Source organism: Crinia signifera, chromosome 11 (assembly GCF_055691185.1).
Source record: "Crinia signifera chromosome 11, ASM5569118v1, whole genome shotgun sequence".
Classification (NCBI taxonomy): Eukaryota; Metazoa; Chordata; class Amphibia; order Anura; family Myobatrachidae; genus Crinia; species Crinia signifera.
The window spans coordinates 57,382,401-57,409,826 of NC_139227.1; the positions used below are offsets into that span (position 1 = coordinate 57,382,401).

The window sequence follows — 27,426 nt, forward strand, 5'->3', positions numbered from 1 at the left end:
TCCTGTTATACATACACTGATACACCTTCCTGTGATACTGACACACCTTCCTGTGATAGACACACAGCTCACTGACACACCTTCCTGTGATACACACACAGCTCACAGACAAACCTTCCTGTTATACATACAGTGACGCACCTTCCTGTGATACACACACACACACACGCACACAACTTACTGACTCACCTTCCTGTGATGCACACACAGCTCACTGACTCAACCTTCCTGTTATACACACACAACTCACTGATGCACCTTCCTGTTATACACACACAGCTCACTGATGCACCATCCTGTGATAGACACACAGCTCACTGATGCACCTTTCTGGTATACATACACAGCTCACATACACACCTTCCTGTGATACACACACCGCTTACTGATGCACCTTCCTGTGATAGACACAGCTCACTGATGCACCTTCCTGTTATACACTCACTGACGCACCTTCCTGTGATACACACACAGCTCACTGAAGCACCTTCCCGCAATACACACACACAGCTCACTGATGCACCTTCCTGTGATACACACACAGCTCACAGATGCACCTTCCTGTTATACACATGCTGACGCACCTTCCTGTGATACACACACAGCTCACTGATGCACCTTCCTGTGATAGAAACACAGCTCACTGATGCACCTTCCTGTGATAGACACACAGCTCACTGATGCACCTTCCTGTGATAGACACACAGCTCACTGATGCACCTTCCAGTTTGCACACACTGACGCACCTTCCTGTGATACACACACAGCTCACTGAAGCACCTTCCTGTGATACACACACAGCTCACTGACGCACCTTCCTGTGATACACACACAGCTCACAGACGCACCTTCCTGTTATACATACACTGACACACCTTTCTGTGATACTGACACACCTTCCTGTGATAGACACACAGCTCACTGACACACCTTCCTGTGATACACACACATACAGCTCACTGACGCACCTTCCTGTGATGCACACACAGCTCACAGACGCACCTTCCTGTTATACATACTGACACACCTTCCTGTGATACTGACACACCTTCCTGTGATAGACACACACAGCTCACTGATGCACCTTCCTGTGATAGACACACAGCTCACTGACACACCTTCCTGTGATACACACACTTACAGCTCACTGATGCACCTTCCTGTGATAGACACAAAGCTCACTGATGCACCTTCCTGTGATAGACACACAGCTCACTGATGCACCTTCCTGTGATAGACACACAGCTCACTGACACATCTTCCTGTTATATATATATTACACACACACACAGCTCACTAATGCACCTTCCTGGTATATATATATATATATATATATATATATATATATATATATATATATATACATACACACACACACACAGCTCACTGACACACCTTCCTGTGATGCACACAGCTCATTGACGCACCTTCCTGTGATACACACACACAGCTCACAGACGCACCTTCCTGTTATACATACACTGATACACCTTCCTGTGATACTGACACACCTTCCTGTGATAGACACACAGCTCACTGACACACCTTCCTGTGATAGACACACAGCTCACTGACACACCTTCCTGTGATACACACACTTACAGCTCACTGATGCACCTTCCTGTGATAGACACACAGCTCACTGATGCACCTTCCTGTGATAGACACACAGCTCACTGATGCACCTTCCTGTGATAGACACACAGCTCACTGATGCACCTTCCTGTGATAGACACACAGCTCACTGATGCACCTTCCAGTTATACACATACTGACGCACCTTCCTGTGATACACACACAGCTCACTGAAGCACCTTCCTGCAATACACACACAGCTCACTGATGCACCTTCCTATGATACACACACAGCTCACTGACACATCTTCCTGTTATATATATTACACACACACAGCTCACTAATGCACCTTCCTGGTATATATATATATATATATATATATATATATACAGTGGTCGAAGTGGAAATTTTGAAGTGGGGGTATGGAAATTTTGAAGTGGGGGTATGGAAAAGTAAAGAATGAATATAGTGCGCACCTTCGGACACCCCCCTGTCCATCAACGTCCCCTGCCAGACTGCCCCGTTGTACAGGGGTATTACAAAAGCACAATATGCGCTGCTGAGTGATCAGAGAGCATCCTGAGGGGGAAAAAAAAGTTTTTTTTTTATCTTCAGATTAAAGTGGCGGTATGGCATACCCCCGTATACCGCCCCACTTCGACCACTGTATATATATATATATATATATATATATATATATATATATATATATATATATATATATACATACACACACACACACACACAGTTCACTAACGCACCTTCCTGTGATGCACACACAGCTCACTGACGCACTTTCCTGTGATGCGCGCACACACACACACACACACACAGCTCACTGACGCACCTTCCTGTGATGCACACACAGCTCACTGAAGTACCTTCATTTGATACACACAGCTCACTGATGCACTTTCCTGTGGTACACACACACACAGCTCACTGACACACCTTCCTGTTATATACACACACACAGTTCACTGATGCACCTTCCTGTGATGCACACACAGCTCACTGAAGTACCTTCATTTGATAGACACACAGCTCACTGATGCACTTTCCTGTGGTATACACACACACAGCTCACTGACACACCTTCCTGTTATACACACACACAGTTCACTGATGCACCTTTCTGTGATACACAGCTCACTGACACACCTTCCTGTGATACACACACTCACAGTTCATAACACCCCTTCCTGTGATACACACACTCACAGCTCACTGGTGCACCTTCCTGTGATACAGACACACACTTCACAGCTCACTAACACACCTATCTGTGATACACACACACACACACAGATCAGTGACACACCTGACAATGGTCACAGACGGGTCTCACCTGTCAGCTGTGACTGCATCAGGTCTTCCTTAGTTTCCACTATGATTTGAGGGAGTTTAGATATGGGCACACACACATCTGTTGCATAACCCTATAAAAGAGATAACCATATAACACACACATTATAATAAGGAAATACAGAGGTTCTTACCCTGATCTGCATGGGCTGGTTCAGCTCTTCTTTATGGATACATTCCCAAGGCATATGTACGAGGCACTTCTGCCTCACATTCCACACACATTTAGTCCCCAGGACACTCACTCACCAGTGTGCATGCACTCATGTTCCACACACAGTCAGTCCTCAAGCCACTCACCAGTGTGCATGCACTTACGATCCACACACAGTCAGTCCCCGAGCCACTCACCAGTGTGCATGCACTCACATTCCACACAGTCAGTCACCTGGACACTCTGGGCCTTATTCTAGTTCACTCTTTCTGACAAAATCCTTCTTAGATGGACAAAACCATGTGCACTGCAGTAGAGTAGAGTAAATGTGCAGAGAGAATTAGATTTGGGTGAGTTATTTTGTTTCTGTGCAGGGTAAATACTGGCTCCTTTATTTTTACACTGCAATATAGATCTCACTTTGAAGTAAAACCCAACCCAAATCTAATTCTCTGCACAAGTAACATCTGCTCCACCTGCAGTGCACATGGTTTTGTCCATCTAAGAAGGATTTTGTCAGAGAGTGAACTAGAATAAGGCCATCAGTCCCAAGCCACTCCCTCACCAGTCTGCATGCACTCACGTTCCACACACAGTCAGTCACCGAGCCACTCACCAGTGTGCATGCACTCATGTTCCACACACAGTCAGTCCCCAAATCACTTACCAGTGTGCATGCACTCACATTCCACACACACTCAGTCCCAAGCAGAAGCATAGCTAGGGCGGAGCCGGTGGAGCACAAGCTCCGGGCACCGGAATGTCACCTGGCGCTGGAGCTGTGCTCTCTGCCGCCGGCTCTCCCGCCCTGCTTGCCTGCTTCCTGCTGTGCCCGGCGTCAGAGACAAAATGCACTGTGCGACCCACTAGCGTCCTGCTGGCGCCCACCCGCTGAACCCACCAACCCACCGGCTAGCTTCCTCCTCCTGCCACCCAAGATGCCAACCACCAACCCACTAGCTTGCTCCTGCCAGCTGGCACCACCCGCCCTCACGCTAGCTTACTCCTGCGGTCCTGCCGCCCAAACATCCACCCACATGCTAGTTTCCTCAAGCTGTCCGCTAGCTTCCTCCTGCTACAATGCAGCCGCTAGCCTCATGAGTCCTGCTGTTGCCCGCCCACTGCTAGCTGCCTTCTGCTACTGCCCAGGTTCAGCGACTAGCCTCATGCTGTTGCCCAGTATTTATGTGTATGAATGTGGAGACTGGGGAGGGGGGTGCATTCAGTTTGCCTAGGGTGCTGACAAACCTGGAACCAGCCCTGACAAAGAGCAAGGTCAGTCCCCCTTGGCAACGAGCAATTTCAGTCCCCCTTGACAACAAGAATAAAGCCCCTTGGCATCCAGCATGAAGCCCCTGGCATAGAGCATGAAGTTCCTAGCAAAGAGCATGTAGGTAAGTGGCACTTATGTGTCAAGTCAAATGTGTAATGGGCATTATGGTTTGTTATATAGTATGCAATGGGCATCATGTGGGGCCTTATGTGTAATTGGCATTACGGCATGTGGCTTTATGTGTAATGGGTATTACAAAGTTCACTAAAATGTGCAATGGGCATTACGGTGTGTGGTATAATGTTAGGCTGCGCCCCCTTTTTGCTGCGCAAGAGCCCCACCTACTACAAATCGTCGGGGGGGGGGGGGAAGAAACATGCCCTTGCTCCAGGCACCGTGGCACCTAGCTACACCACTGGTGACAAGCCTCTCACTCATCAGTCTGCATGTACTCACGTTCCACACACAGTCAGTCCCTGAGTCACTAACCTGTGTGCATTCACTCACGTTCCACACACAGTTAGTCCCCAGGACACAGTCCCAAGCCACTCACTCACCAGTCTGCATGTACTCACGTTCCACACACATTCAGTCCCCGAGCCACTCACCATTGTGCTTGCACTAATGTTCGACACACAGTCAGTCCCCAGGACACTCAGTCCCAATCCACTCACTCATCAGTCTGCATGTACTCACATTCCACACAGTCAGTCCCCGAGCCACTCACCAGTGTGCATGCACTCCCATATAATGGGTGCACACGCTCCCCCTCCACACCCATTGTATGTAGACATGGGCATATCGAGTATAATGGGTGCATAATTGGTAAAGCCTGTATAATGGGTCCACGCTCCCCCCACCCCTGTGTGTATCCATGGGTATATCCCACATAATGGGGGAAATTTACTAAGCATACGAATACAAAAAATTGTATTTGTTGTCTTGCTACGAATGCATACGACTGCATACGTTGTATGCAAAGTCGTGTCCCAGAGGGGAATTTACAAAGCAGTCAAATACCACTGCTTTGTAACCCTCCGATGTCATATTAATTCGTATTAACGGCCGTATATACAGCCGCTAATATGAATTCCTAAAGGCAGTCTGCACGGATCAGTCAGATCCGTGCAGGCTGCAAGGTGTAAAAAAACATAGAAAAATAAATAAATAAAAAAACGGCGTGGAGCGCCCCCACAGCCGTAACCAGCACCAGGCTGAAAGAGCCGGGCCGGTAATAAAAAATCAGGAAACCCAACAAATAGGGGTTCCCCGATTTATTTATTTTTTTTAAACCAGCCCCAGGCTCCAGGTCCGGGGCTGGTTCCCAAAATACGGGGGACAAAATGACTAGGGGTTCCCCGTATTTTAAGAACCAGCCCCAGGCCAAACCAGCCAGCAGGGTAATGTCACAGCCGGGGACACTTATTATATAAGGTCCCGCAGCCAAAACATCACCCTACCGACCAGTCAGCCTGGCCAGGGGCCCTGGAGGAGTGGGGACCCCCCCCCAATAAAGGGGTCCCCACCTCCAGGACTTACCTGACCAGGCTGAAGCCTGGTGCTGTCCTCGATGCCCCTGGGCGGTGGGCATCGAGCTGATTGAGTGTAAAAAAAAAAAATAGAAATAAACTATTGTTTAATACTGTGGAACAGTAAATCAACAAAATAGATGGCGCAAAATGGACACACTTAATACCTAATTGGTTAAAAAATAAATTTTTGTTTTATTATAACAATATTTTCAAGTTATTAAGAACTTTCACCGACCGGTGGGACCAAATACAATTTAAAAATAAAAATGTTAATATTAAAGTAGCAGTTACACAAGATAAACACTCTAAAAAATAATTAAATCACATTTATTAGTAGCTCTCTCAACTTGGTTAGGCATGCATAGGGTTAATTGCTTGGTTTTTAAGCAGAAATAGGTTAGTGTCAGTTTTTTGTCAAAGAGATGTTGATTGACAATCCTTAGTACCGTGCTGACTGCACAGAAACTGCTTATCATTCAGCCATGCATATATGTTGTTATAAATGGCAAAGTTAATGAATCAAGCAGAAAACAAAGAGTGGTATACTTATGCTCTGCGGCTTGTGGGCTGCTTTGATTATGGTTTGTAATCCACTTTGTGTTGAGGGTCACTACCTCTGCCTCGAGCGGGTTCCCAGCTGTTCTGTGTATAATTCCTGCAGCTTTATCTAGAACTCCTTTGCTTCGGCTTCCGGGTCTCCACGCCGCGGTATCTCCAGTACAAACAAACCGGGACTTTGCTGATGACGCGTTTCCCCGCCTCTCACTTAGTCAGCGGCTTCCTCAGATGACGTGGGGTTGTCCCGTCTCCCATATTTAACAGGGCATGCGCCGCCCATCTGGGCGTGTGTTATAATACTCTTGTACACTCTCCGGCTTTGTTTATTTATCTGGCACATGCGCATTGCTGTTTTAGACCAAGCCTCGGTTTCATATTTAATTCCTGGTCGGGAACGCAATCTGCTCCCTTTTGTTTATATAACCAAGCCTCGTTTTCTTTCTTAGACAAGTTTGTTTGAGCGGATGGCTATTATTCTATATATCAAAACTTTATAGATCTACATACAAATACAAATAAATACATAAAAAACATCTCAATACATTCTTTATATAACCATACTAATATGTCAACCTGTCGCCACAGGTAATTTGCCTAATTATGGTCTTTGTCATTTATTGTTTCTCCTTAATTTTACACCATTATATAAGGAAGACCAATATACTATAGATATGTATATGTATACTCTATTTCAACCATCCATCCTTCAGATATGCTGGAAGGATAATGGCAGGAACAGAGGAATTTGGTTAAATGGTCAGAAGGATCATAATCGAAAGGTACAATATTAAACATTATTAAACACTATTAAGCATTAAACAGACATAGAAAGGGGATGGAGAGTAGAAAATACCTTCATTGAAGCATAATTAGAATAATAATAATAATAATAATAATAATAATAATCAAACCATAATAGGCCAAGGGGAAAGGTTAGGAGGGTGAGGGAAAGATGAAAAGAATATTTTTTGTGATCACTTTTCTCTCTACCCTCATATAGTCAAAAATGATTGATATATATATATCACATGCTCCTTTTCAAAGGCACCCATGTATAGGTTTGCGAAGCTCGGTGCGAACCTGGTCCCCATGGCAGTCCCCCGTGTCTGTAAATAATACTGGGTATCAAATAAAAAATAATTGTGTTCCAAAATAAGTGATATCTTGTGTAATAAGGTCACTCAGAGGGTCAGACATCTCACTATCTGTTGCTAAAATTTGTTTTATTATCTCCACCCCTTGTTTTTGGGCTGGGTAAGTGTGGGAACAGTAAGTGCCATACCTGTAAGTATGGAGAACAAAAGAGTATGGAATTTATATCTTTTTACAATAAAAGTACCCACCAAATAAAAGGATTCCTGAGTTGTAAAACCACTTACGTTATATATTTGATAGACTGTGGATGCGGCCTGCAATATGTGGGCCGCACCACACACGTTACATGGAACATAGGCAGAACATACTAGCAGGAAAAAAAAACCACCCACTGTCAAAGCATATAGCCTATTGCCAACAACAATGTGTAAAAAATGTACGTATCAGGGCGATAGAACATATAAAACCCACCCAAAGAGGAGGAGATCGGTTTGGTCTGATATGCAGACGGAAGCCTACTGGATTTTCCAGTTAGGGACACTGATCCCAAAATGGTTTAAATTACACCATAGAATTAAACAATATTTGAGCAAATACATACCACAATATCTGAGATATTCAGTGTGTACATATAGTGAAATCTTATATCCTATGGTGGTCTAGTAAAGTTCCAGAAAATGTCTCCCCTATGTTCCCCTGTTTCTTTCAAATATTCGATACTGATCATATATATGAGCAAGAAGATTCTAAAATGACTAGCGATACTGTCACTTTCCTCAAGATCTATGTATATCTGTAGTTATAATCTGTAATTACTATCTGTAATATACCATGTGTGGCTTTTGAAACTCTATGAATTCTTGCGAAGTAGGGTTACAAAATCCATGCATGGCTCCCCCATTTTTTCAAATACACTTGGGGAGAACAAGTTTAATATTGTACTTTTCGATTATGGTCCTTATGACCATTTAACCAAATTCCTCTGTTCCTGCCATTATCCTTCCAGCATATCTGAAGGATGGATGGTTGAAATAGAGTATACATATACCTATCTATAGTATATTGGTCTCCCTTATATAATGGTGTAAAATTAAGGAGAAACAATAAATGACAAAGACCATAATTAGGCAAATTACCTGTGGCGACAGGTTGACATATTAGTACGGTTATATAAAGAATGTATTGAGATGTTTTTTATGTATTTATTTGTATTTGTATGTAGATCTATAAAGTTTTGATATATAGAATAATAGCCATCCACTCAAACAAACTTGTCTAAGAAAGAAAACGAGGCTTGGTTATATAAACAAAAGGGAGCAGATTGCGTTCCCGACCAGGAACTAAATATGAAACCGAGGCTTGGTCTAAAACAGCAATGTGCATGTGCCAGATAAATAAACAAAGCTGGAGAGTGTACGAGAGTATTATAACACACGCCCAGATGGCGGCACATGCCCTGTTAAATATGGGAGACGGGACAACCCCACGTCATCTGAGGAAGCCGCTGACTAAATGAGAGGCAGGGAAACGCGTCATCAGCAAAGTCCCGGTTTGTTTGTACTGGAGATACCGTTGCGTGGAGACACGGAAGCCGGAGCAAAGGAGTTCTATATAAAGCTGCAGGAATTATACACAGAACAGTTGGGAACCCGCTCGAGGCAGAGGTAGTGACCCTCCACACAAAGTGGATTACAAACCATAATCAAAACAGCCCACAAGCTGTAGAGCATAAGTATACCACTCTTTGTTTTCTGCTTGATTCATTAACTTTGCCATTCATAACAGCATATATGCATGGCTGAATGACTAACAAACAGCAAAGTTGTCTGATGAGCAGTTTCTGTGCAGTCAGCACAGTGCTAAGGATTGTCAATCAACATCTCTTTGACTAAAAACTGCCACTAACCTATTTCTGCTTAAAAACCAAGCAATTAACCCTATGCATGCCCCAGACTTCCGGTTCCGGCTTGATGGAGTAGGGAGCTCCGTCCCTCAGCTCCGTTCCCCGCCTCACATTTGGGCTCAGTTACACGGCTCCTGGAGCCTCTTTGCAGCTACGCACCCTCCCCACACCACCCCAAACACCCGCCGAGCCGATGGACCGCTTACTGAGCCAGCCGGGACCTCCGGCGCACTATGCGCACCAGCAAGACCAGCAGCCGCGCCCAGAACGCCGCAGGACCGCGAAAGACATGGCGCCTGCAGACAAAGGGGACAGAGCAACCCCCGGCGCACAAGAAAGCGGCACGAGGAGACGCTCAGCCCAGAAGCCAAGTGAGTCTGGGGTCAGAAGGCCCTGTAACATACCATGATGTAGTGGAAGCCATCAATGCCACCATGACACCTCTGCTTAACAAAGCGGTCACAGACATTACACAGCAGCTCCAGCAGCTCACTCACAGAGTGGTAGCCACTGACCAGCAAATAGGTGCTGTCACACATGATGTTTTCGATATGCAGAAAGATATAAAAAGGCTTTACACTGAAAATGATCAGCTGTGGAGGACCTGGAGAACAGGTCGCGCAGACATAATATAAGACTGGTGGGCCTACCTGAATCCGTTAAGGGGCCGGCACTAGCCCACTTTGTTAGAAACACTCTACCTGCATTACTTCAGATAGAAGCAGCGAGTCAGGATATGGTGGTAGAAAGGGTACACCGAGTAGGCCCTCAACCCACCCCCTCCAGACCAAGACCCAGAGTCACCCTGTTCAAGTGTATGAACTACCTCCACAAGGTCGAAATTTGGGCAGCCTCCAGAAAAATCAAAGACCCAGGCCCTTATTCTTGTTCGTGCGGTACGGCCCGCGTGCGGCCGTACCGCCGATGTTTTTACACTGCACATGCGCAGAGGTCAATCTGCGCATGTGCAGCCCCCTTCGCCGCAGACGTATTTCGTCCGCCGCAAAGGGGGCGTATAGGGGCGTGAGAGGCATCATGCCCTCATTTCCCTATGTGTACGCCCCGCGTTTCATGGGCGTTCCCATGCAAACGCGGGGCGTATGCATGGTAATGAGGCCATGACGCAACTCATGGGGGCGGAAAGCTGACGTCGCCGGATGTCAGCTTTCAGCCCCCATACAAGCTACCACACGGACGATTGTCCGTGTGGTCTCAGCTTGCGGGAGCTGCCGCGGCGTGCGGACCTGCCTTCGATGGTCGACGACCATCGAATGCAGGGGGCAGCTCCCACCATGGTGGAGGCGTACGCCTCCACCATTTTTATGCGGATCGCCAGCCGTCCGTGTACGGACGGCCGTGGCGATCCGTAGGGTGGGCGGGGATTGGTTTGTGCGGCTGGAGCCCCGTGTGCGGCTCTGGCCGCACCAACCAGAATAAGGGCCCTTGCCTGGGAAGGGAACAGACTTCATGTGTTCCAGGATTACTCTGCGGAGTTATCCAAGATGAGGAAAGCCTTCTCACCCCTATGTTCCAGACTAGCTACTGAAGGTCGGAGAATGTATCCTGCAAAGCTACGTATATATGACGGCACCAGCTTTAAAGATTTTTCCACACCCAAAGATGCCGAGGCATATATGCGGGAAATATCCCGTGCAAAAGCAGCGGAAGACATCACTGACAATGCCTCTTGAAGATACAGTCTTCCTTACCCCTTCGTGTTCAAATTCCAGACGCCACCTCTGAACCCGAGATCCTTGATGCGGCAGCTCGATTAATCCCTGAGAACAGCTCCCCTACTGGAGAAGCTACAGTTACCTGAGATTGGTTTGTTGGACAAGAGACTATTTACTCCAGATGGCGCCATACAAATGATGTCCCTGGGAGTTCCAATCTTCACTACCGGTCTTGTCCCCAAGCTCCAGACTGCTTACCACAGGACTTGACAACATTTATTCAACTGAGGACTGGCAATTCTCGCAATACATGTGAAGTATTTACAGGTCCTAGGCATCACTACCAGGAGGATGTGTTATGTTTTATATTTTTCATCTATCTTTCTCACCTCCACATCCCCCCCTCCATCTTGGGTGTGGGACGGATGGATGGAGCGAGATGCCGGTTATCAGTTCTATTCCGCTTTATCACCCTTAGTATACGGAAGTTCTGCCCTAGGACACCCGCCCTTAGGGCCATTATATATTTTGTTAGTATATGTCTACATGTTCTTTCTATCTCTCTCTCTTCTGACCTTTCTTTTCTGCCCTTCTCCCCTCCCTACTGCGTTGTTATTATATATTGCAAATAAGGTTTATGCTGTGCTTTCTAGGTTCTCCAGATACTTATTATTGCTTATGTATACTCATTGGGTGGGACGGGGTCGGGACCCCCCAATCATACTCTGCGCTGAGCCATGCCTGACCTGATCACATGTACGTGGAACGTGGGTGGCATCAACTCTCCCATGAAGCGGAAGAAAATCCTACTCTATTTAAATAAGAATAACCTAGATCTAGCTTTCTTACAGGAAACACATCTTACCCTGGCAGAGACCTTGAAGCTGCAGGTGCTGGGCTGGGTCGTGGTCGCTTCTTCTCCCTTCACTTCAAAAGCCCGTGGAGTAGTGATATTGGCTAAACGCACACTCCCACTGGAGATACTATCAACTAAGACGGACGTCAATGGCAGGTATGTGGTGACATCTGTCTCTATTGCCGGCAAAAATACACCTTGGTTAACATATATGCACCCACCCCGTACTCAAAACAATTTATCAGATCAATATTAGCCCTCCTTACCCCACACGTCAATGAGAACCTAATTATAGGGGGAGATTTTAACATGGTCCTCTCCCCCATGTTAGACAGATCCTCAGGTAAACATTCATCCCCTAACACACCAAAAGTTGGATTAACTTTACTGCAAGAATCCTTACAGGTGGTAGATGTGTGGAGAGCACATCACCCCACAGAAAGGGACTATACATGCCTCTCCTCCGCGCATGGGTCCTTATCCCGACTACATATTTGTCTCGCTCACCATTTTCCCATTCTCCATCAAGTCTAATATTGGACCCATAGCTCTCTCAGATCATGCCATGGTGACAACGCACATTCAATTACCCGATGAGTCAGGTTCTAATAAACTATGAAGATTCCCCTCTAGATTCATCACATCTCCAAAATTCAGGGTCCTCGTAGAGAATGTGATTCAAAACTACTGTACAGACAATAAAGAAGTAAGAGTATCCGACCCCACTTTATTCTGGATGGCTCTAAAGCCAGTGGTAAGAGGATCAGTAGTATCCTTCACTGCAGCTACATATAGGAACTATTCCAAGAAATATATCTCGCTGCAAGCAGAATAAACTACCACATTCTCCACATTCAAAACCTCCTCCACCCCAGAACACAAACAGGCATACCTCCTAGCAAAAACACACTTTGATGAGTATTTGGCGGATATGGGTGACAGGTACCTTTTCGCGGTGAACTATAAATTTCATCGTTTTGGCAACAAGGTGGGAACTCTGTTGTCAAATCTACTAAAAGGCTCCTATAAACCTGCGATAGTCCAGCCACACGCAAATCTGATGGTTCAATGACTGAGTCAAACACCCAGATTGCCGAAACCATGCAGAAATTCTATAAGGAACTCTATACCTCCTCCATCCCTAATGCCCCTACCTTACCTTCACAAGAAGGGACAGAACCTCACCCCACCCCTCGTTCCCCGGAATGGGAATCTCTACAATACCCTACCCTCACATCCGAAATGTCTACCTCACTAATAGCTGAAATTACAGAGGCAGAAGTAGCTGGCACAATTAAAAACTTGAAGCCGAACAAGGCCCCGGGTCCGGACGGCTATAGCGGTGAATTTTATAAACTTCTAGCCCCCACTATAGTCCCCATACTCACAAAGACCTTCAACGACATGATCGCCAAACAAATCCCCCCGATGCATTTTAACTCCGCCACACTCAAAATCCTCCCAAAACCTGATAGAGACCTCTCTCTACCAGGATCATACCGCCCAATATCATTACTGAACTTGGATTACAAGTTATTAGGCAAAATTATATCAAACAGATTAAAGGTTATAATGCCGCAGATAATACACGCCGACCAGACAGGGTTTATAACAGGAAGGCACTCGGTGGTCAACGTGAGGAAGGTAATTGCAGCCTTGGCGGCTTCTAAAAACTCCCCTTCACACATCCATACTGCTATCCTCTCACTAGACGCCGAGAAGGCCTTCGACCTTATAGAGTGGTCCCACCTTTATAATACATTATCAAAATTTAGGTTCCCCGAGGCCTTCATCGGCATTATTAAATTACTATACCACAACCCTCAAACCCGAGTGGCATGTAATGGGTTTCTGTCTGACCCCTTCATCATAGACAAGGGTACGAGACAGGGGTGTCCTCTCTCACCCTTACTGTTCGCTATAGCGTTAGAACCCTTAGCAATGATGTTGAGGGCATCGGGCAAGTATAGGGGAATGAGGGTGGGGGAGGAAGAGGTGAAAATAGAATTGTTTGCCGACGACATGCTCCTATTTTTATCAGACCCCAAAACTTCTATCCCTGAAATCCTTCGCCTCATCACCCTATTTGGTAACAGGGCAGGATACAAGATCAATGTTACTAAATCGGAGCTTCTACCTCTTAACATACCGCACAATGACATTCAAGAACTGTCCATGTCTACACACCTAAAAATCACCCAATCTCACTTTAAATACCTCGGTATATTAATCCCCAAATCACCCTGTGATATCTACCAGCTAAACCTAACAAAAACCATATCCACCATACTCACCAAGCTAGATGGATGGCATGATCTCCCGATCTCATTAGTAGGGCGAATAGCAGTGATAAAAAATGTTATTTTTCCCCAAATAGTCTATGTTTTACAATTACTTCCCTTTGTCATAACCAAGGAAGACAACCAAAAATTAAGAAGAGCCGTTATACGCTTTATATGGCAGGGGAAAAAAACAAAAATAGCATTTTCTAAACTAGCCATGACCAGAGACGAAGGGAGATCAGGCATCCCGGATATGTATTCTTATTCCCTAGCTATCCTCATGAGATACGCAGCGGACTGGATTCTAGAACAGAGTAACTACACAAATTTGGAATTGGACAGTTGTGCTCTTCACCCATATTCGCCAAACGCTCTACTTCACACCAGAAGGAAACTCATCCCTCCCGGAATTATTAACCACCCACTCTTTCACGACACATATATAGGATGGACCCTGCTTAATAAAAAACTTAAAGGACGTCATGATGCTACACCTTATGTGAATCTATGGGGTAATCCAGCATTTGTACCTTCACTACACAATGCTACCTTTCTGCGTTGGAAGGAAAAAGGCCTGACTTCAGCCAATCAAATGTTTGACCCGGGTGGTGTGCTTGTCCAGTTTAGTGATCTGAGAGAACGATTTCTATTGCCCAACTCCAATTTCTTTATGTACCTGCAAGCCCGTCACTACGTACAATCCTTACAACTCACACACTCCCATTCTCAACAGGCAGATATAATCCTCAGAACACTGAAAAAATGGGAAACTCAAGCTTACAAATTGAAACATTTATATACACACCTAGCCAACATGCCTTCCAAGACATATATGACCAAGCTGGCGGACAGATGGCACCATGATATCGAGGGAATTCGATCTCAAAATGATCTGGTGGGGGGATTTGTGGCCACGATGAAAGCCCTGCACTCAGCATACCTACAGGAAGTTCACCTGAAAATCCTACATAGAGCATACATGTCTCCTAATATAAGAGCTCACTTTGGCCGTTATTCTGATCGGTGCGGATATATCCGCGTGCGTTCGGCCCGCCGATGTTTTGTGTCTGAGCATGTGCAGAGGCGTCTCTGCGCATGTGCGAGCGGGGCGTACGGCCAAATCCCGCATGATATGTGAACACTCCGAACAGGGGGTGGAGAGGGGCGTGAAGGGCTATTTGTGCTCATTACCATATGCATACGCCCCGCGTTTCATGGGCGTTCCCATGAAAACGCTGGACGTACGTATGGTAATGCGGCCGTGACGCACGTGTAATGGGCGGACATATGACATCGCCGGATGTCAGCTGCCCGCCCAGATCCCTGCTTTTGCACGGAAAAATGTCCGTGTGGTCTGAGGTTGCGGGAGCTGGTGGAGCACTCGGTCCTGCATTCGATGGTCTGCGACCATCGAATGATGGGGGAGGTTCCCTTAGATGGAGGAGGCGTATTCCATGAAAAATACACGTGCGGTCCGTTCGGCCAGCTTCTTACCGCATACGGACGGAGTTGGCGATCCGTATGGAAGGCGGGGTTTCGCACGCACGGTCCTGGCCGCATAATCGGCTCCGGCCGCACCGATCAGAATAAGGGCCTTTATTACAGGTGAAGAAGGGCGATGCCCAAAATGTGGGGTAGTAGCGGCTACACTCTTTCATTGCTTCTGGGAGAGTTCCAAGATTAGAAGGTACTGGAATAAATTATTTATGTTTATTAACTCACAGCTTCATATTAAAGTTACGCCGAACCCCAAAGCTTGCCTATGCATAATTTTTGATGACTGGCTGGACATGGCTTGCGATCATGTTTACGATTTCCAAAAAATTGATACTCAAGCACTGGATCGCCAAAACCAGTCCGAGACTAGCCAACCTACATAGGATGACACTCCAACAAATGTACTATGATCGTAAATACCTGCCAGATACATCACTTTCCGGTGACTCTCGCTTTCGCAGAAAATGGGAGAGATACATACTTACTCTTGATGATGACACCCAATCGAAAATATATCTTTATGCTGAACATCAGTCTTGGTCCCTTGCAAAACAAAGCACCTACCCACAGAGTTATGCGGTTCAGAGTACTGTATGTGTGTTGATCCCAGTTCAAACGACTTAGCCACCACGGGCCACCTCACCCTGAGACAATGAGGCTTGAGGGGAGCGGCCCTCTCCTCCTATCCAGGTTTCATTATCAGGCGAGCTGACACCAAAATGACCCCACCAAAAATTTTGGGACGTAGGAGAGCCTACGGGCATTGCGACATTAACCTCCTCCCCCATTACTTACCTTCCCACCTCCCCCCGTCTCTTCTTTACTTTCTCTTTCTCTCTACTGTTATATATAGATATAGGGTTTGTGACTGTTTCAAGGGCTGATGGGTCCGACTAGTATGATATATTTCTTGGGCCCACTGGCCAGAATTTTGGAAGTCTCAAACTGTCCTACAATAAGTTTTATTGTATAAGGTTAACCCACATCCACTAATTTTGTTGATAACTTTGTATGAGGTTCTGTGGGATGATTGCATGGCAGAACGTATTGTATGTTACTTTACCCTCCATTGCTCTGATACATGCCGGTCTCCAAGCCACATTGTATATCCAATTGCTTACCCAACTGTATACCCTATTGTTTTACATGTTACTACTTACGTTAAAAATAAAGAAAACATTTATTCAAACCCTATTCATGCCTAACCAATTTGAGAGAGCTACTAACAAATGCGATTTAATTCTTTTTTAGAGTTTATCTTTTTTAGAGTTTATCGCCAAGCGCACTTGAAAAAGTGCGCTTGGCGCATGAAACGCGTTAATCCCTGCTGCCCGTGAAGAAGAGAAGACCTGACCGCTTTCACCCTGCCTCCCAGTCCAAGTCCGGTGAAGAATAACATCCAGCCAAGCCGCGACACGCTGCAGCAACGGAACGCAGACAGACGCTTTTCCCATCACCACCGCCCGCTCCACACACGCTGCAGCCTGAAAGCGAGCGTCTGGATAAAGGTAGGGATAGCTACAGGGCTCCCCACGGACTTCTTATACAAACACTCATACAAAGGAGCGTAAACATTTTTCATTAACCGTTTCCTTTACAGGTGCCTTTCTGTTTTCAATCTCTTCTATTATCTTTATTACAATAAAACTCTCTCTCTTTTTACTTGGTAGCGCTCATCTCAATTTTTCTTATCTTTTTTCCTTCTCACACTTAATATAACCCTCCCCCAGGTATTAAGTGTGTCCATTTTGCGCCGTCTATTTTGTTGATTTACGTTTTTTTTGGTTTCAAGAAGTGTTGAGTATCCCTTCTAGACGGCAGCAAGGACATATATTAAATTGGTGTTTCCTGCGCTTGATTTATAGTCCTTTTGGTTGTTTCTAATACTGTGGAACTATGAGTCCCAGCAAGCCTCCCCCACAAGCTGTGACTTGGAGAAACACAAGTCCCAGCCTGCGGGGCATTAAAGGGCCCGCTGGCACTTGTAGTTCCACAGTAAAAAAAATAGTCAAATAAACACAGACTGACACACAATAAAAATAAAACTTTAATACATCCAAAGCCCATACATACTGATAAAGTTTTATTTTTGTGTGTCAGTGTGTGTTTATTTGACTTTTTTTTACTGTGGAACTACAAGTGCCAGCGGGCCCTTTAATGCCCCGCAGGCTGGGACTTGTGGTTCTCCAAGTCCCAGCTTGCGGGGGAGGCTTGCTGGGACTCATAGTTCCACAGTATTAAACAATAGTAAAATAGATGACAATTTAGACTGCGCTCAGAGCAGCTATCAAGTAGAAATATTAGGGATAGGGGGTCGCCAAACCCTCTAGAACAAACACAGAAAAACAATAAGATATCTCTTCTCAAAACAGCGCTCTTACCACCTCTATATTATTTTAGGGGGATGATTTTAGGGGTTCTCAGTTTCCTGTTCTTTTCAAGTTTTCTTCCCGCATCAAAGACATAGGAAAAAAATGTTCCACTCTGGGGTGTGATGAAATTATTTTCTTATGGGGTCACCGTGGTGCTAGAGATGCTGGTTTCTGCTTACACTTGCTTACATAAAGTAAGACGCCACCATACACATAAAGGTTTCTTTTCACCGTTTTCTCATCCCCACCTTCTTCTCTTATCCTTTCCTCTCAGGTAGGTTTATAAAATATAAACAAGGAGGAATGATATCAGTATGTACTAATGAGGAGGAGTTTCGAGTGAATTTTACCCAACGGGTCAAATTACATACCCTATGTGTCTATGGGGTGTGTAGATAATTTTTAGAAAAGGGATCACCCTTGTGTCCTATAAGTAAGGGTTGCTTACATAAAATAAGACATCACCATATACATAAAGGTATCTTTTCTTTAGATTTCAAGTGGATGCTCACGTTTTTGCTTACTTGTGATTTTTGTGACTCCTCACATCAAGGTTTCTTTAAATGGTTCTTTGATCCAAAAAAAGGGAGAGATGCTTCCAAATACTTGGCAAACTCAATTTATTTTAAAATGGAATAATAAAAAGGCAAAACACTGGAGTTGGAAAACGGGCCGTACAAAGGGTAAGGTGACCGGAACACACTCACCCAAAAGGGTCCTGACCAATGTATTTACCCAAATAAAAGCCACCAACGCGTTTCGACTGCTGTCTTTATCAAGGTGTACTTAGCATCACTCCTACCACTTCTTTTATACCTGAGGGGAGGAAGGACATCCCATCCGGGGTGTGTCTATCCCCTCAGAATGGAAGTAGATTAAAACAACCACTTTCTAGCTGATAAGAGCATATTATACATAATGCGCCGCTATCCTAAACATACTCAGGCCCATGGGAGGGGAGAGATGAACTTACAAGCCCTTAGGAACTGAATAGGGCAATCTCCGTCGGTTTGCGTTCCACGTTCGTGGAACGCACGCACTTCCGCTCCGATCTCACCGGATTATGATCACTTCCGGTATAGGAGACGCTGAGGGCTGTGACGCGTGCGCTCCATCCTAATGGAACGCAAACACAGCTACTGCCACTTCCTTATTACGTTGAGAGCTGTGACACATGCGTTCCATCCTAATGGAACGCAGACACAGCTTCTACACTTCCTTGCTCCGTTTTTGATTGTGAAAAACGAGAGCAGTTCATATTCTTAAGCCCATAGGAATTCATATATATACACACAATATTTAAAACGAGATGTGGTATCAAAACATTAAAACAGGATTCAAAATTTAAAACAATGCACATTGTAAAAATCGTAACACATTATAAAAACCATTTCATCTCGAAATCGAGATTTAACCCGCCTGGATGTAAGGTGCCAAAATGAAATATAGTACGCATTTCTGTTTGTGCTAAAACCTCTTCTATATTGTTTTTCCTCCATGTGCCATTGACAAGCTGTATACCACAAAATAGGACAAGATGTTTTGGGTCACTATTGTGGCAATCCTTAAAATGTGCAGATACATTGTGAGCGATCAGACCTTTTTTAATATTCTGCACATGTTCTGCCATTCTATCTTTTAGGCGTCTAGAAGTCCGCCCTATATATTGCTTATTGCAAGAACACTGTAGTAAATAAACAATATTTTTACTATGACAGGTAATAAACTGTTTGATGGAGAACTCTTTTCCAGTTTTTGATGCAGTGACTTTAGTTATTTTCGTTTGGTCACTTCTACAGTTTTTACACATGGTGCACGTACCACACCTGTGGAACCCCTCTGTTTTAATGGTGCCCTTTTTCTCAGGTTGGTTCAGTGCACTACTAACCAGTTTGTTTTTAATGTTCTTAGCCCTGCGATAGACAAATTTTGTTTTTTTGTCCAAAAATTCACTCAGGGTGGGATCATGCAGTAAGATATCCCAATGTCTCTTAATTACAAACTCTAATCTCTTATATTGACTACTATACTTAGTAATAAATGGGATATTTTTCGATGAGAAATTCTTAGTTGAAATGGCCGTTGTAGAAGGTGTGCCTTCCTGATTATCTGTATGTTTTTTCAACATGCATTTCCTATCATAGGTTTTGTATTTTTCAAAAGGAATTTCTACTTCTTCTGGTGGATATCCTTTGTCAATAAATTGCTGTTTTAAAGTATCTCCTTGAGTCATATAATCCTCAGGTTTAGAGCAATTTTTTCGGATTCTGTAGAATTGGCTATTAGGTACTGATGATAACCAATTCCTATGATGATTACTATTATGGGGGATAAAAGAATTACAATCAGTTGGTTTCACATATGTACGAGTATTGATCTTATTCTCTTCTATGAAAATTGAGAGGTCCAAGAAATGTACCAGTTCTTGGCTGATATTATAGGTTAATACAATATTTTTGGTATTATTATTCAAGTGTGTACAGAATTCTTCTAATGATGTTGAGTCTCCCCTCCATATAAACAATATATCGTCTATATATCGTACCCAGAGGACCAGGTTGTCCCCGAGGCCATGCCCACCCCAGACACACTGTTGCTCCCAGTGTGCCATAAAGAGGTTCGCATACCCCGGGGCAAACCTGGTCCCCATAGCAGTCCCATTGGTCTGCAAATAGAAGGACTGGTCGTACCAGAAGAAATTGTTTTCCAGGATAAATTTTATTCCTGCTTTTACAAATTCAGTTTTAGGTCTAGAGGCTTCTTCTTCTTCCATAAAACGAGATACTGCTTCTATACCGTCTTTATGTTCTATTACGGTATATAACGATGATACATCTGCTGTTTTTAGGGTGAAGCCAGATTCCCATTCCACGTTTTCCAATTGATTTATAACATCTGTTGAGTCTTTCAAATATGATCTGGTTTTTACTACTAATGGTTGGATGATAGAGTCCAAGTAATGAGATAAATTGGCGGTAATTGATTCTGTGCCGGCGACTATTGGTCGTCCTGGGGGTCTATCTTTATCCTTATGGATTTTTGGTAGCACGTACAGGACTGGTACGTATGGGTTCGGTATTATTATGTATTTACGGACAGTTTCGGTAATGATGCCTTTTTTCTCATAGATGTCGAGTAGGGCTACTAGGTTCTTTTTTATCTTCTCTGAAGGATCTCCTCTAAGTTTTTTATATGTATGAGTGTCAGATAATTGTCTGACGATCTCTTCATGATAATAGGTATAGTCCATAATCACAATCCCCCCCCCCCTTGTCCGCCGGCTTAATTACCAAGTCCTTATTTTCTTGTAGGTTCTTCAGGATTTCCTTCTCTGATTTTGTTAGATTATTTTTTGGAATATTTTTTGTGTTTTTTGTATTGATCATTTCTATCTCCTCTTTTACCAATTTTTCAAAGGTTTCTATGAAGCACCCTTTCTTATAGGTCGGAAAGAATACTGATTTCGGTCTGAATTGATCAAAATTGACATAATCATGTGAGGGCTTGTCCGCAAATTTTTTTTTTAAAGTTAATTTACGCACGAAGCGTTGAAGATCTACATATGCTTCAAATGGGTCTAGACTACTGGAGGGGGCAAATTTGAGGCCCTTACTTAAAACGTTGGATTCAATATCTGATAGGACATATTTACTGATGTTATAAATTTTAGTAAAACCGCTTTGTGCGTAAGTTAAATTTTTTGCGGACAAGCCCTCAGATGATTATGTCAATTTTGATTAATTCAGACCGAAATCAGTATTCTTTCCGACCTATAAGAAAGGGTGCTTCATAGAAACCTTTGAAAAATTGGTAAAAGAGGAGATAGAAATGATCAATACAAAAAACACAAAAAATATTCCAAAAAATAATCTAACAAAATCAGAGAAGGAAATCCTGAAGAACCTACAAGAAAATAAGGACTTGGTAATTAAGCCGGCGGACAAGGGGGGGGGGGGGATTGTGATTATGGACTATACCTATTATCATGAAGAGATCGTCAGACAATTATCTGACACTCATACATATAAAAAACTTAGAGGAGATCCTTCAGAGAAGATAAAAAAGAACCTAGTAGCCCTACTCGACATCTATGAGAAAAAAGGCATCATTACCGAAACTGTCCGTAAATACATAATAATACCGAACCCATCCGTACCAGTCCTGTACGTGCTACCAAAAATCCATAAGGATAAAGATAGACCCCCAGGACGACCAATAGTCGCCGGCACAGAATCAATTACCGCCAATTTATCTCATTACTTGGACTCTATCATCCAACCATTAGTAGTAAAAACCAGATCATATTTGAAAGACTCAACAGATGTTATAAATCAATTGGAAAACGTGGAATGGGAATCTGGCTTCACCCTAATAACAGCAGATGTATCATCGTTATATACCGTAATAGAACATAAAGACGGTATAGAAGCAGTATCTCGTTTTATGGAAGAAGAAGCCTCTAGACCTAAAACTGAATTTGTAAAAGCAGGAATAAAATTTATCCTGGAAAACAATTTCTTCTGGTACGACCAGTCCTTCTATTTGCAGACCAATGGGACTGCTATGGGGACCAGGTTTGCCCCGGGGTATGCGAACCTCTTTATGGCACACTGGGAGCAACAGTGTGTCTGGGGTGGGCATGGCCTCGGGGACAACCTGGTCCTCTGGGTACGATATATAGACGATATATTGTTTATATGGAGGGGAGACTCAACATCATTAGAAGAATTCTGTACACACTTGAATAATAATACCAAAAATATTGTATTAACCTATAATATCAGCCAAGAACTGGTACATTTCTTGGACCTCTCAATTTTCATAGAAGAGAATAAGATCAATACTCGTACATATGTGAAACCAACTGATTGTAATTCTTTTATCCCCCATAATAGTAATCATCATAGGAATTGGTTATCATCAGTACCTAATAGCCAATTCTACAGAATCCGAAAAAATTGCTCTAAACCTGAGGATTATATGACTCAAGGAGATACTTTAAAACAGCAATTTATTGACAAAGGATATCCACCAGAAGAAGTAGAAATTCCTTTTGAAAAATACAAAACCTATGATAGGAAATGCATGTTGAAAAAACATACAGATAATCAGGAAGGCACACCTTCTACAACGGCCATTTCAACTAAGAATTTCTCATCGAAAAATATCCCATTTATTACTAAGTATAGTAGTCAATATAAGAGATTAGAGTTTGTAATTAAGAGACATTGGGATATCTTACTGCATGATCCCACCCTGAGTGAATTTTTGGACAAAAAAGCTAAATTTGTCTATCGCAGGGCTAAGAACATTAAAAACAAACTGGTTAGTAGTGCACTGAACCAACCTGAGAAAAAGGGCACCATTAAAACAGAGGGGTTCCACAGGTGTGGTACGTGCACCATGTGTAAAAACTGTAGAAGTGACCAAACGAAAATAACTAAAGTCACTGCATCAAAAACTGGAAAAGAGTTCTCCATCAAACAGTTTATTACCTGTCATAGTAAAAATATTGTTTATTTACTACAGTGTTCTTGCAATAAGCAATATATAGGGCGGACTTCTAGACGCCTAAAAGATAGAATGGCAGAACATGTGCGGAATATTAAAAAAGGTCTGATCACTCACAATGTATCTGCACATTTTATGGATTGCCACAATAGTGACCCAAAACATCTTGTCCTATTTTGTGGTATACAGCTTGTCAATGGCACATGGAGGAAAAACAATATAGAAGAGGTTTTAGCACAAACAGAAATGCGTACTATATTTAATTTTGGCACCTTACATCCAGGCGGGTTAAATCTCGATTTCGAGATGAAATGGTTTTTATAATGTGTTACGATTTTTACAATGTGCATTGTTTTAAATTTTGAATCCTGTTTTAATGTTTTGATACCACATCTCGTTTTAAATATTGTGTGTATATATATATATATGAATTCCTATGGGCTTAAGAATATGAACTGCTCTCGTTTTTCACAATCAAAAATGGAGCAAGGAAGTGTAGAAGCTGTGTCTGCGTTCCATTAGGATGGAACGCATGTGTCACAGCTCTCAACGAAATAAGGAAGTGGCAGTAGCTGTGTTTGCGTTCCATTAGGATGGAGCGCACGCGTCACAGCCCTCAGCGTCTCCTATACTGGAAGTGATCATAATCCGGTGAGATCGGAGCGGAAGTGCGTGCGTTCCACGAACGTGGAACGCAAACCGACGGAGATCGCCCTATTCAGTTCCTAAGGGCTTGTAAGTTCATCTCTCCCCTCCCATGGGCCTGAGTATGTTTAGGATAGCGGCGCATTATGTATAATATGCGCTTATCAGCTAGAAAGTGGTTGTTTTAATCTACTTCCGTTCTGAGGGGATAGACACACCCCGGATGGGATGTCCTTCCTCCCCTCAGGTATAAAAGAAGTGGTAGGAGTGATGCTAAGTACACCTTGATAAAGACAGCAGTCGAAACGCGTTGGTGTCTTTTATTTGGGTAAATACATTGGTCAGGACCCTTTTGGGTGAGTGTGTTCCGGTCACCTTACCCTTTGTACGGCCCGTTTTCCAACTCCAGTGTTTTGCCTTTTTATTATTCCATTTTAAAATAAATTGAGTTTGCCAAGTATTTGGAAGCATCTCTCCCTTTTTTTGGATCAAAGAACCATTTAAAGAAACCTTGATGTGAGGAGTCACAAAAATCACAAGTAAGCAAAAACGTGAGCATCCACTTGAAATCTAAAGAAAAGATACCTTTATGTATATGGTGATGTCTTATTTTATGCAAGCACAGTGTAAGCAACCCTTACTTATAGGACACAAGGGTGATCCCTTTTCTAAAAATTATCTACACACCCCATAGACACATTGGGTAGGTAATTTGACCCGTTGGGTAAAATCCACTCGAAACTCCTCCTCATTAGTACATACTGATATCATTCCTCCTTGTTTATATTTTATAAACCTACCTGAGAGGAAAGGATAAGAGAAGAAGGTGGGGATGAGAAAACGGTGAAAAGAAACCTTTATGTGTATGGTGGCGTCTTACTTTATGTAAGCAAGTGTAAGCAGAAACCAGCATCTCTAGCACCACGGTGACCCCATAAGAAAATAATTTCATCACACCCCAGAGTGGAACATATTGGGATCCCGTTGAAAAACTGCACTACCATAGACTTGCTACACTATTGTACTCTTTTCATTTTTTTCCTATGTCTTTGATGCGGGAAGAAAACTTGAAAAGAACAGGAAACTGAGAACCCCTAAAATCATCCCCCTAAAATAATATAGAGGTGGTAAGAGTATTAAACAATAGTTTATTTCAATTTTTTTACACTCAATCAGCTCGATGCCCACCGCCCAGGGGCATTGAGGGGGGGGACCTCACTTTATTGGGGGGGGTCCCCACTCCCCCAGGGCCCCTGGCCAGGCTGACTGGTCGGTAGGGTGATGTTTTGGCCACAGGACCTTATATAATAAGTGTCCCCCGGCTGTGACATTACCCTGCTAGCTGGTTTGGCCTGGGGCTGGTTCTTCAAATACGGGGGATCCCTAGTCATTTTGTCCCCCGTATTTTGGGAACCAGCCCCGGACCTGGAGCCTGGGGCTGGTTTTAAAAAATCGGATATTTGTTGGGTTTCCTGAGTTTTTTTTATTACCGGCCCCAGCTCTTTCAGCCTGGTGCTGGTTACAGCTGTGGGGGGAAGCTTGCACGGATCTGACTGATCCGTGCAGGCTTCTGCCAAATACGAAAGGAAAATAAAGTGTATTTTCCTGCCGTATATTCGTGGCCGTTTTACACGAATTAGCGGCCGTATTATCAATACGCCCACTTAGTAAATCAGGAACCACCATTCTTTTGAATGGTGATTTCTGCCATATTCTTTTGATGGTGTATTCATTCGTATTTGTAAATACAAATACGAATGTCCCATCATTAAGAATACGAAAATACGTATCTTTGGCATAGTAAATGCCAAAAATACGTATACACCATACGAAAATACGATTTTTTTGTACATTTCCCCCAATGTGTCCACACGCTCCCCCCTCCCATGTGTGTAGGCATGGGTATATCCTGTATAATGGGTTCACTTGCTCAAACCCCCCCCCCCCATGTGTGCCATCGGGGAGAACTTACCCGGCACCCTGGACGCAGAGCTAATGCGGCATACCAGGCACTGTGCCGGGCCGCCCACAGCTTGCTCCGCTCCTCCTGCTCACTGGCCCAAGTAAAGTCAGATCCTCCATTTAGCTGAGTTATTTCCTCTATAAAACACACAGCATTACATGCATACAGAATACCCTGTCTGCTATCCTAGTGCAAGGTGTGTGTGTATGTATGTGTGTATGTGTGTGTGTGTGTGTGTGTGTGTGTGTGTGTGTGTGTGTGTGTGTGTGTGTGTGTGTATGTATGCATACATATATACACACATACTCTGGCAGACCGGCACTCTGCTTTTGAAATAAAGTTTCCCGGTGCCTTCACGAATACAGCATGTAAGAAACCAGAAGGTGCGGCACTCAGATTAAATGATCACGCAATGCATCAGTTTAGTTCAACGTTTCAATCATGTTAAGATTTTCGTCAGGATATCCTGATGAAAAATCTTAACATGATTGAAATGTTGAAGTAAACTGATGCATTGCGTGATCATTTAATTTGAGTGCCGCACCTTGTGGGTTAAATGACCGCCTGAATTGGAATTTATTTTTATAATTTATTTTTTATAATTTATCTGGCCCTTTTGTCACCTGTACCGGATGCCACTTTAGTATGTCACCTTTTTGGTTGTCCAGTGTTGTATGTCACTATCCTGCTTTTACATCCACAGGCTTGCTGAACTTCAGCGTTTGTTTATTCAGCTATTTATGTATTTATTCTACCATGCATTCATCCTATGACACATTTGTTGTTTGCATCTTTTCCCCTATGTCACTATGGAGGTTATTCTGGTTGGTGCGTATATTTCCAAATTATTTCGGAGTGGTCCGCACGCCACGCTGTGCGGACATGGTACGAAGAAACGCCCACCGGTCCTCCGCATTCGGACGGACTCACATTTTAAAAAGAGGTCGTGTTTACGGACGACATCCAAACCTTTGCGTGTGCGGTGGACACACACATATTCTGCACGGTCTTACAGCGTCTGCACGGTCTTACCGCGTCAGAACATACGGGAACGTACCCGTACGCACCGATGCGGTGAATTTCCGCAAACTCACCACTATTATCTGAACACTGAAATCTGTTACATGACCCACTTATGCAATTAGGCAACCTCATTAAAAAGGGATTGTTT

General features: G+C 43.8%; 1 protein-coding gene across 2 annotated transcripts in view; it reads right to left on the reverse strand.

Moving 5' to 3' along the window:
* Positions 1-27,426, reverse strand: part of LDHD (lactate dehydrogenase D) — a 205,408-nt gene that overhangs the window by 61,000 nt on the left and 116,982 nt on the right. For both annotated transcript variants that reach the window (XM_083165381.1, XM_083165382.1), the window contains exons 8-9: positions 26,265-26,392; positions 2,925-3,015 (exon numbers count right to left, since the gene is read on the reverse strand). In XM_083165381.1, the coding sequence (XP_083021507.1) occupies positions 2,925-3,015; positions 26,265-26,392 (219 nt within the window). The remainder of the gene's footprint in view (positions 1-2,924; positions 3,016-26,264; positions 26,393-27,426) is intronic.